Here is a 12,666-nt window from a genome sequence, read left to right on the forward strand (position 1 = left end):
AAAACAATACAAAATTAAAAGAAAAACAAAAAGAAAAAAAACACTAAAGTAAATATACCATGAAATTGCTGAAGGATGCGTGAATCTCTATCACGGATACATTCATGTTTGCTTCTGGTGTGGCCGAGGGCGGAGGGAAGAACTATGGGAGTCTGGATGTATATATCTTATGGGATATTTATAGGAGCCTACTCCAGTTACTCGGTAATTCATTATTGATTATCCAGGTTTTAACTATATTAGATTTAACTAATGGTTTAATAATTTGGAGTTGTATATTTACTGACTGGGCTTCAATTATTTTAAGCCATTTAAGAAAAAAGCTCTTAATAGTTTTCTCCGCATCAAAGCGAATCTCATATTGTTCCAGAATCATTTGATTCATCATCTCTTTTACATATTGTGCGATACTGGGTGCTTCTGTTGCTTTCCAATTAGCTAATATCAGTGCTCTACCTTGAAGAATTGCTGTATTAATCAAGGTGGGATTCTCATGCCAGTCTGTGCCCTGATATAAAAGGGGCACCATTTTACTATTTATTTGGAGTTTTTGATCTAACCACTTATTTAGCCAGAATAGTATCTGTTGCCAGAATTGCCGGATTTTTGGGCAGCTATAGAGGCAATGTTCTAAATCTGCATTTTTAGCGCTACATTTATAGCAAACTATATCCATATTTTTATACCACCTTGCTATTTTGCTAGGTGTCGTGTACAATCGATTGATTATCTTAAAATGCGACTCTCTCCAGGTGGTAACCTTAGTTGCCCTCACTACTGTCCTGAAACTATCTACTAATTCTGCCCTTGTTTGCATAGGATATAGTCTCCTCCACTTACTTTCCATCGTCTGTAAATGTACTTCTATTTTATGATCCATTTGAAAGTTATAGATCATCCTAATGACGTATTTCTTTTGTGCGAAGACTCTGATAACTTTGTCTAGCCCTCCTAGTGACCAGTCTTTCCCATGTCTAGCTTGTAATTCATTGTAAAAATGTCTTACTTGTAGATAAGCAAATAAGTCTGTATTGGGAAGCTGATATTCCCTTTTTAATTCTTCAAAAGATTTAATTATGTGTGTTATATTGTCCTCAAGCTGTACCAAATTAATGATGCCCTTCCTACGCCATCTATGAAAAACTCCATATCCACTACATCCTATTTTAAATTTCGGATTCCCTAAAATCGGTAAAAATCTGGATATGCACATATTAACTCCTACTAGTTTACCAAGTTTATGCCAGGCCACTATCACATTATTAAACGTTAGCCTCTGCGAGATTCCTTTTGGGAGATTTTTTATCTCACAGTGTAGAAGTGCTTTAGGGGTATACGGAGCACATATATCTGCCTCTAATGCTCCATACGTCACAAAATCCCCATCAATGATCCAGTCTATAGCATATTTCGCCACAGCAGCTAAGTTGTATAGTTGAAGATTGGGTAGCGCTAACCCCCCAGCTTTAAATGGGAGAGTTAATATTTCAATCATTAAAGTTTAATTTCATCTTCCGTATCCCTTTTAATGGATGGAGGATGGATGGATGGAGTATGGCTTTCCATCTTTAACTGGAGTTTTATGGAATTTTAATTAATACTTTGCTGATTTGTTTCTCTTTTTTTTTCCTTTAAGCGTTTTCCTGTGTAGCGCAGCAACTGACGGACATATTGCTTTCTGGGACGTTACAAACACCATACAGCAAACTCACAGGGTGCTGCAGGAGTCATCAAGCGATGTTCAGCCACTCGGTGAGTCTGACGTCCCCTCCAGGGATACATTGTGCGTATATAGTAGCGGGTCCCAGCAGAGTATGTGTGCTAGGTACATCCCCGGCACAGAATGGTGCTGCCCAATAATACAAATATTACTGTGCCGAACATTTACGGTAGTTACATGTGTTTTAGGAATGGATAGTAGAACACAGAATTTGACGTAAGTTATTAGAAATAAAACATTTTACAGAGCTGCCGGTTCAGTGCAGGTTCGTACGTGCAGAGACCTACCTGAGAAATGCAGTTTATAGATGTAGGTTTATAAAACTCATTACAGTTTCATGAACTGCTGAGGGATTTCACCTGCATGGTGCAATAGATAGAAAAATATACACAGCGAGATCAGAACATCAACCACACTGAAGGTTCCAACACAAATATAAACTCTAGTAGCAAAACACCGTTCTCAGGTCTAAATTCTGTCTCCAAATGGATGTATGATGTAAGAGCTATAGACGTAAGATGCCCTATTTCTTACAGCTAGAACCATGCAAACCCAGCTCACTGCTAGACAACCCTGTTGTAAGGTGACTTCCTATCCTATGAAGCTGAGATCTGTTTCCATCCCTAGCAATACTGTGTTTTGGTAGAAATATACTAACAAATCAAGAAATACATTTAAATTTTTGTCTTAGATCTTGGCCGTTTGTGCTGCACCGTGCGCAGCCATCAGTGTGGAATCAACAGTCTGCATATCAGGGCGACCACAGATGGACATTTCCTTGTGGCGAGTGGAGGAGATGACAACTCTATCCACATCTCTCTTGTGACTGCAGATAAAACCTCTGATGCCGACCAGACGGTGCACATACAGCTCCTCAAAGAATTCTCTGCCTCGTCAGCCCACGCTGCCCACGTCACAGGCTTACGCATCCTCAGAGAAGACCTCCTGGCATCTGTGTCTGTGGACCAGCGTCTCATCCTGTGGCTCATTGGGGACAGTGGCCTGCAGCATTTGACTACCAAATTCTGTCACGTGGCTGATGTGGCAGAGTTGGACTGCTGGACTCTCAACAAGGAGGAATACTTGTGTGTGATCTGCGGTCAGGGACTGGAAATTATCAGGTGTATAACCAGAGAACCTGTGGAATTTTTAGATTAGATTCTGCAACACAATACAGATGTTAGATAATCCAATTAAGGAAAATAAAAAAAAAATCGTTTTTAACTTAGTGTTCGTGTGAGTTTCTTCAAGATAGAATTTACCATTTTTATACCCCAAACCTGCAGAATATTTCTGATACCCCAATGTGACCAGTGACCCTTACACCAGCGTCTTAAGTTCCTTTGCTCTTTGTTCTGTCACCTGTAATGTATACGATGTAGCGTGTTCCATGTCATCTGCTCTCCTTACAGTTTTTATAATGAAAACAAATGTGCACTCAGCACCTCTCTGAATTATTGAGTATTTGCTACTTGTGACAGTCTGAGGTTACTCCTGTAACAGGAAGCTTATTAATTATTCATCCGTGTTTTCTCCCTTCCTGTATTAAGAGCTTATAGCAATAGTCTACAAATAGCACTTGGACGTTGCACTTGGCGTTTTCTAAACGGATCTTTATAGAAAGAGAAAGAGTGGTAAATTATAAACTGATCCCCACGGTAAGCAGCTGTATGAAATGGCTCCAGCCCCTCATCGTATTCCGAAGGGTCCCATAACCTGCTGGTGTGTTTCAGCCAGTGCATCTGATCCACAGGACAAGCCAGAATCAGCCTGAGCAATGCTCCCTAGATACGCAGAACAAGTCCAGACCCGAGGAGTGTAGGGAGGTGGTTCTCTTATCACTATCTCATGAGAGGGCAGTCGGCATAAGGGTTGCATGGTCTGTCCCTCATATCTTCACAAAGTCACGGTAAACAACAGCTAGGACATGACAGACGGGGCCATCTATGGGAACAATGGCCCAGACAAGGTATGAACGCAATCTTAGTGATACGCAGAGCATTTTCAAAAGTCAGCAGCATACACACATAAGCTGTGAGGGCCGTGCACCAGTATTCAAGCTCAGATTGCTGGCGGTTGTGTGTATTGTGTCTGTGAATACTTAATTTGTGTCATACCAGCCACTACTGACTTTCTGAGGTGTAGTGTTTAAATGCTGGTGCACCGAACCTCAAAGCATATGTGCATATGCCACTGAAAGCCAGTCATCATTTTAATAGATGCATTTTTGCTAATGAAAGTATATTGCAAAAACACTTCACTTTCAAATTCAAATGCTCATTTCAGTTTTCACCTTTTTATCCCTTTAATTTTTATCTCAATTTGCAACAAACTCTGCTCCTAATGTACAAGTCATCTATTAATTCTATGTGCGCGTCAGTAATGCCCACTGGACTATTGTAATATTCTGTTATTTCTGACATAGAGACACAAGTGGTTTCTAGCGTTTCTGTATCAGTTATGTAGCTATCTTCATGCTAAGCCTACGACACTCACTAACCTGCTGATGAGAACAGATAAATGTGTAAATAAAAGGGCAGGACTAGAGGTGAACTTCAACGTCAAAAATAAACTTTTATGATTCAGATAGATCAGGAGCAATAAAAAAAAAACTTTCCAGTTTCTTTCTATTATCAAATGTGATTAGTTCTCTCTGTGTCCTTTGTTGAAGTGTAAACCATAGATGCTGAGGAGTGTGCACGTGTCTAGCACTTTATGGCAGCAGTGTAGTGTGCACGTGTCTAGCACTTTATGGCAGCAGTGTTAGCAACAATGTATAATTTTGCTACAAACCTGGTTACAGACACTGCTGCTATAGAGTACTAAAGACACATGCACACTCCTCAGCTCCTATAAAGGTTTACTCTTCAAGAAAGGAAGAGAACTAATCAAATTTGATATTAGAAATAAAATGGAAAGTCTCTTAGTAGTACGCTCTAACAAGATCACAAAGTTTCAATTTTGACTTTACTGTCCTTTTAAAGGGCCATTCTATTTGTCAGAGCATGTCATTTTAAGACCAGCAACATTGCACTTCTGTGTTTAAACACATAGTAGAAGAACTGCCCAGGACCCACAGAGCGGAAACTGATCTAATCATCAGCACTAGTTGTGCGTCTTCTATGTGTTTAATCCCTTTGTGCTACTCTTAAAGTTACATGCTGTAACAAATCAGAGCAAGCGGAAGTGTATCATATAAACACTAAAAACAAAATAATGGCTAATGTAGATTATTCTAGTGTCTGAATAATTAAAAAATTTGATTATTGAATATGTAGCCCTTATTTTTTTTTACAAATACAACGTCCAATGCACCCGGTGGCTGTTGAAAAGTATATATTATAGGAAAAAACGACAAAAAGGCTCAGTTGCGTTTGCAAAAATATATTCCAGTGAATTTCAAAAGCAAAAGTTAAGGTAACAGACAGGCATAAGTATAGCAGGTCAAACACATTTCATATATGCTGTTTTACTTCATTAGTGACCATACTCAGTATTGTGATGATTGTGACACTAGTAACAAGTGATATGCTTTATAAAGCATCAACATTAGGGTCACGTTCTGCTGAGGATAATTTTCTATTGTGACAAGATCAGCTCTTTATCATTGTGTAATATTACTATCTCAGCATTACTCGGGGCAGCGCTTTATCATTGTACAATATTACTATCTCAGCATTACTCAGTGCAGCGCTTTATCATTGTACAATATTACTATCTCAGCATTACTCGGGGCAGCGCTTTATCATTGTACAATATTACTATCTCTGCATTACTCAGGGCAGTGCTTTATCATTGTACAATATTACTATCTCAGCATTACTCAGTGCAGCGCTTTATCATTGTACAATATTACTATCTCAGCATTACTCGGGGCAGCGCTTTATCATTGTACAATATTACTATCTCAGCATTACTCGGGGCAGCGCTTTATCATTGTACAATATTACTATCTCAGCATTACTCGGGGCAGCGCTTTATCATTGTACAATATTACTATCTCAGCATTACTCAGTGCAGCGCTTTATCATTGTACAATATTACTATCTCGGCATTACTCAGGGCAGCGCTTTATCATTGTACAATATTACTATCTCAGCATTACTCAGTGCAGCGCTTTATCATTGTACAATATTACTATCTCGGCATTACTCAGGGCAGCGCTTTATCATTGTACAATATTACTATCTCAGGATTACTCAGGGCAGCGCTTTATAATTGTACAATATTACTATCTCTGCATTACTCAGTGCAGCGCTTTATTATTGTACAATATTACTATCTCAGCATTACTCAGGGCAGCGCTTTATCATTGTACAATATTACTATCTCAGCATTACTCAGGGCAGTGCTTTATCATTGTACAATATTACTATCTGCATTACTCAGTAATATTGTACAATGACAAAGCGCTGCACTGAGTAATGCAGATAGTAATATTGTACAATGATAAAGCACTGCACTGAGTAATGCTGCGATAGTAATATTGTACAATAATAAAGTGCTGCACTGAGTAATGCAGAGATAGTAATATTGTACAATGATAAAGCGCTGCCCTGAGTAATGCTGAGATAGTAATATTGTACAATGATAAAGCGCTGCCCTGAGTAATGCAGAGATAGTAATATTGTACAATGATAAAGCGCTGCCATGAGTAATGCTGAGATAGTAATATTGTACAATGATAAAGCGCTGCCCTGAGTAATGCCGAGATAGTAATATTGTACAATGATAAAGCGCTGCACTGAGTAATGCTGAGATAGTAATATTGTACCATAATAAAGCACTGCCCTGAGTAATGCTGAGATAGTAATATTGTACAATAATAAAGGGCTGCACTGAGTAATGCAGAGATAGTAATATTGTACAATGATAAAGCGCTGCCCTGAGTAATGCTGAGATAGTAATATTGTACAATGATAAAGCGCTGCACTGAGTAATGCAGAGATAGTAATATTGTACCATAATAAAGCGCTGCCCTGAGTAATGCAGAGATAGTAATATTGTACCATAATAAAGCGCTGCCCTGAGTAATGCAGAGATAGTAATATTGTACCATAATAAAGCACTGCCCTGAGTAATGCTGAGATAGTGCAGCGCTTTGTCATTGTACAATATTACTATCTCAGCATTACTCAGGGCAGTGCTTTATTATGGTACAATATTACTATCTCAGCATTACTCAGTGCAGCGCTTTATCATTGTACAATATTACTATCTCGGCATTACTCAGTGCAGCGCTTTATCATTGTACAATATTACTATCTCAGCATTACTCAGGGCAGTGCTTTATTATGGTACAATATTACTATCTCAGCATTACTCAGTGCAGCGCTTTATCATTGTACAATATTACTATCTCAGCATTACTCAGGGCAGCGCTTTATCATTGTACAATATTACTATCTCAGTAATATTGTACCATAATAAAGCACTGCCCTGAGTAATGCTGAGATAGTAATATTGTACAATGATAAAGCGCTGCCCTGAGTAATGCAGAGATAGTAATATTGTACCATAATAAAGCACTGCCCTGAGTAATGCTGAGATAGTAATATTGTACCATAATAAAGCACTGCCCTGAGTAATGCTGAGATAGTAATATTGTACAATGATAAAGCACTGCCCTGAGTAATGCAGATAGTAATATTGTACCATAATAAAGCACTGCCCTGAGTAATGCTATCTCAGCATTACTCAGGGCAGTGCTTTATTATGGTACAATATTACTATCTCAGCATTACTCAGGGCAGTGCTTTATTATGGTACAATATTACTATCTGCATTACTCAGGGCAGTGCTTTATCATTGTACAATATTACTATCTCAGCATTACTCAGGGCAGTGCTTTATTATGGTACAATATTACTATCTCAGCATTACTCAGTGCAGCGCTTTATCATTGTACAATATTACTATCTCAGCATTACTCAGGGCAGCGCTTTATCATTGTACAATATTACTATCTCAGTAATATTGTACCATAATAAAGCACTGCCCTGAGTAATGCTGAGATAGTAATATTGTACAATGATAAAGCGCTGCCCTGAGTAATGCTGAGATAGTAATATTGTACCATAATAAAGCACTGCCCTGAGTAATGCTGAGATAGTAATATTGTACAATGATAAAGCACTGCCCTGAGTAATGCAGATAGTAATATTGTACCATAATAAAGCACTGCCCTGAGTAATGCTGAGATAGTAATATTGTACCATAATAAAGCACTGCCCTGAGTAATGCTATCTCAGCATTACTCAGGGCAGTGCTTTATTATGGTACAATATTACTATCTGCATTACTCAGGGCAGTGCTTTATCATTGTACAATATTACTATCTCAGCATTACTCAGGGCAGTGCTTTATTATGGTACAATATTACTATCTCAGCATTACTCAGGGCAGTGCTTTATTATGGTACAATATTACTATCTCTGCATTACTCAGGGCAGCGCTTTATCATTGTACAATATTACTATCTCAGCATTACTCAGGGCAGTGCTTTATTATGGTACAATATTACTATCTCAGCATTACTCAGGGCAGTGCTTTATTATGGTACAATATTACTATCTGCATTACTCAGAGCAGTGCTTTATCATTGTACAATATTACTATCTCAGCATTACTCAGGGCAGTGCTTTATTATGGTACAATATTACTATCTCTGCATTACTCAGGGCAGTGCTTTATCATTGTACAATATTACTATCTCAGTATTACTCAGGGCAGCGCTTTATTATTGTACAATATTACTATCTCAGCATCACACAGGCATATGTCTCTATGTACCCATTTGTGTATTTTAGGATGGCCTGATTAAGTACAGAGAAGCCATCTGAAATGGGTTAAAGGATAAGAAACTCTAATTTTTTGAGTTTCATATCCCTTTAATTGAAGGAGCAGCAATGCACTACTGGGAGCTTGCTGAACACAACAGTAAGCCAATCAACAGTCATATATGTGCAGCTAGCTCCCAGCTCTTGATCCTACCTAGGTATAATTTCCAACAAAGGATCATTGTGATTGTGGATATGTGGTTGACAGAGAAGCTGCAGGGCCAGGGGCCAGATCTGATGTGGGTATGTAGCTTACAGGGGATGCAGGGCCAGGGGCCAGATCTGATGTGGGTATGTGGCTGACAGAGAAGCTGCAGGGCCAGGGGTCAGATCTGATGTGGGTATGTGGCTGACAGAGAAGCTGCAGGACCAGGGGTCAGATCTGATGTGGGTTTGTGGCTGACGGAGAAGCTGCAGGGCCAGGAGCCAGATCTGATGTGGGTTTGTGACTGATGGAGAAGCTGCAGGGCCAGGGGCCAGATCTGATGTGGGTTTGTGGCTGACGGAGAAGCTGCAGGGCCAGGGGCCAGATCTGATGTGGGTATGTGACTGATGGAGAAGCTGCAGGGCCAGGGGTCAGATCTGATGTGGGTTTGTGGCTGAGGGAGAAGCTGCAGGGCCAGGGGCCAGATCTGATGTGGGTATGTGGCTGACAGATGGGCTGCAGGACCAGGGGTCAGATCTGATGTGGGTTTGTGGCTGACGGAGAAGCTGCAGGGCCAGGGGCCAGATCTGATGTGGGTATGTGACTGATGGAGAAGCTGCAGGGCCAGGGGCCAGATCTGATGTGGGTTTGTGGCTGACAGAGAAGCTGCAGGGCCAGGGGCCAGATCTGATGTGGGTATGTGACTGACAGAGAAGCTGCAGGGCCAGGGGTCAGATCTGATGTGGGTTTGTGGCTGAGGGAGAAGCTGCAGGGCCAGGGGCCAGATCTGATGTGGGTATGTGGCTGACAGATGGGCTGCAGGACCAGGGGTCAGATCTGATGTGGGTTTGTGGCTGACGGAGAAGCTGCAGGGCCAGGGGCCAGATCTAATGTGGGTTTCTGACTGACAGATGGGCTGCAGGACCAGGGGTCAGATCTGATGTGTATATGGGGCTGATAGAGGGGCTTCAGAGTGAGTGATCAGATCTGATGAGGGTATGAGGCAGGCAGAGGGTCTAATGAGGGTATGTGTTAGGCAGAGAGACTGTAGGGCTAGGGGTCTAATCTGATGTGGTTATGTGGCTGACAGAGGGGCCGCAGGGCCAGGGATCAGATCTGATGAGCGTGGGGGGCTGCATTTCCAGAGGTCTGATGTGATAAGGGTCTGATCTGAAGAAGTTATGTGGCTGATAGAGGTCTGATCTGACATGGGTATAAAGCTAACACGGGGGATGCAGGGGCTGATGTTAAATGGGGCAGGGGTCTAATCTGATGTGGGTATATGGCTAACACAGGGATGCAGGGGCTAAGGTCAGATGTGGGTATGTAGCAGGGCCAGGGGTCTAATCTGATGTGGATATATGGCTAACACAGGGATGCAGGGGCTGAGGTCAGATGTGGGTCTGTGATAGAGGGCTGCAGGGCCAGGGGTCTGATGGGAGTATGTGGATCACATATGGGGCTGCAGGACCACTGTTAAGGTTGTGACGCTTCTAGTTTGCAGACAATATGGTGAATACATACAGTGTTCTCCCCAGGACCTTTTTAGGGGTTGCATCTGATTTTACGGACTACCTGGCTAAAATTAAATAATTTTTTATTGCACAAGTTATCATTAAATACATTTACGTTAAATTATATAATGTTACAAAATATTACACTGCCCCCATCTGGCTACTTCAAAATGCCCCTCGGCTGGCAAATTTTTTGTGGAGAACACTGACATGGATCAGTTTAGTAGCAGGAAAGGGACACAAGGTTTATTTGTTTTTTTTTTGTTCTAAAATTTTTCCTGCAAAAATAAATATTTTTTAATGCGTAAAAATAGTGCCCACTTATTGGCATGAGAGAAATTTAGTGACTTTAATGTCCCCTTTTAAGATATTAACACAGTAGCTGAGCCCAACTGAAACATACACAGGATCCCTCTACAAATGATTATATAAGTTCTAGATTTGTTTTAAAAAAAAAAAAATGTTAGAGGTGATGTTGATTAGAATATTATTTTCATCCCAGAGAGCAGCTGGCATTAAACGCCCAGAAGATCCAATCACTGAGAGGGTGGATCAGAGAGAAAAGAGAACGCTGCTGCCGCTAATCAAGAAGGCAATGGGGAGGGACACCGGTAAGCTATGTTTTGAGGAGCATATGTTAGAGGGCGGGGTTGCATCCCAAAACTTATACCCAGAGCTGTGTCCCAGGCTACTGGCAGGTGTTAGAGACCTGTAACCCTATCTACTAGATGTGCCCCGCAATCAGACACCGCCCAGAGGTGTTGCCCAGATAGCATTAGTTTCTTTGAGGCTGTGCCAACCACTGCCAATTCTAATCTCACACCTGTCACTCTAGAAAACAGTTAACGGTGCCAACACACGTGAATGTTAATTCAGGCAATGAAAAGCTGTGTGTCCAGTTGCTTAATCAGATGTCTCGGTACAAAAGCTTTGTCACCGCAGCACTTGACAAGAGCGGATGCTTTACACCTGAGCCGTTAGAGAAGTTTTATTACGTGTGTTATCTGCCACAGATTCCTGGCTTCTGTTATAGCATAATGCAGTGAAAAGCATCTGCACATCTGCTATACAAGAGCTAAAACCATGTTCGTGTAAATTTGTGATTTCAAATTAAAAGAAAAACAAAACTATTCATAAACCAACTAACTGGTGCAGCACTTCAGAAAAGCATAGTAATTACATCTGGTGTACGCGCACTTATATACTAAATATGCTACAGGAAAATGATCACAATTACTCACTTTAATCATTTAAAGGGACACGAAACACCTGGAAATTACAAGACATTTTCTGTTGTGTTGCTATAGAATAACACAGGGGTCTTCAGTGAGTTGTGATCTACTTATTTGTCACTTAATAGAATTTAAGAAAATTGTGCATTTATGTTGCTCCAAGTGCTAAAAAGCAGGGTGGTGTTGTGTTTTTCACATTCATTGGGGCATATTTATTAGGCTTCGTATGGAGCTTGATGCCCCGTGTTTCTGGCGAGCCTTCAGGCTCGCCGGAAACAGAAGTTAAAGACCGCTGCTCCATAGCCTGGCTGTCTGCCTGCTCTGAGGCGGCAGACAGAAATCGTCAGAAATCAACCCGATCAAATCCGATCGGGTTGATTGATACCCCCTGCTAGCGAATCTGCAGGGGGCGGCATTGCACCACCAGTTCACCAGAAATGCAGAGAGCGTATGCTGTTATCATTTATCGATGTGCAGCGGATATTAATAAATAGGCCCCATAGTGTGTTGGTTGTACCTTGACACCTAATAACTGCACTTTGTGCTTCTAGGGTGCAATTTTAAAGAAACATTTAGCTGCAGCACATTTCAGTAAATGGAGAAGAGACAGAGAAATTAAACCCCCCCCCAAAAAATGATTTCATGATTCAGATACAGCAGCAGTTTTAAACAACTTTCTAATTTACTTCTATTATCAATTTTGTTCTTTTGGTATCTTTTGTTGAGAAGCTGGTAATGTAAGCTTAGGAGTTAGCTCATTTATGGACTACTATATGGCAGCAGTTTTACAAGAATGTTATCCATTTGTAAGAGCACTAGAGGGCAGCACTATTTCCTGTCACGCAGTGCTCCAGATGCCTACCTAGGTATCTCTTCAAAACAGAATATGATGGGAACAAAGCAAATTTGATAATAGAAGTAAATTGTAAACTTTGTTGAAATGGTTTGTTCTGTCGGAGTCACAAGAGAAACGTTTTGGGTTTCATATCCCTTTAAGGCCCAGTGTGTGTAGGCCTCAATTTTTATTTACCAACCCATTTTAAATTTTCCAACCTCTGACATGGTACATGTGGCATTACAATTAAAGGGACATTATACACTAATTTTTTCTTTGCATAAATGTTTTGTAGATGATCTATTTATACAGCCCATAAAGTTTGTTGTTTTTTTTATATAGTTTTGCTTATTTTTTAATAACATTGCTCTAATTTTCAGT

The 12,666-nt window shown here is 40.5% G+C and overlaps 1 protein-coding gene across 1 annotated transcript in view; it reads left to right on the forward strand.

The window, feature by feature from the left end:
* The window catches only part of WDR6 (WD repeat domain 6), a 13,910-nt gene extending 10,966 nt beyond the window's left edge, over positions 1-2,944 (forward strand). The window contains exons 6-7 of the mRNA XM_053720795.1: positions 1,637-1,752; positions 2,412-2,944. Coding sequence (XP_053576770.1) covers positions 1,637-1,752; positions 2,412-2,878 — 583 coding nt within the window. The 3' untranslated portion in view covers positions 2,879-2,944. The remainder of the gene's footprint in view (positions 1-1,636; positions 1,753-2,411) is intronic.
* Positions 2,945-12,666: the final 9,722 nt, after the last annotated feature.

The sequence above is a fragment of the Bombina bombina genome, chromosome 7 (assembly GCF_027579735.1).
Source record: "Bombina bombina isolate aBomBom1 chromosome 7, aBomBom1.pri, whole genome shotgun sequence".
Taxonomy (NCBI): domain Eukaryota; kingdom Metazoa; phylum Chordata; class Amphibia; order Anura; family Bombinatoridae; genus Bombina; species Bombina bombina.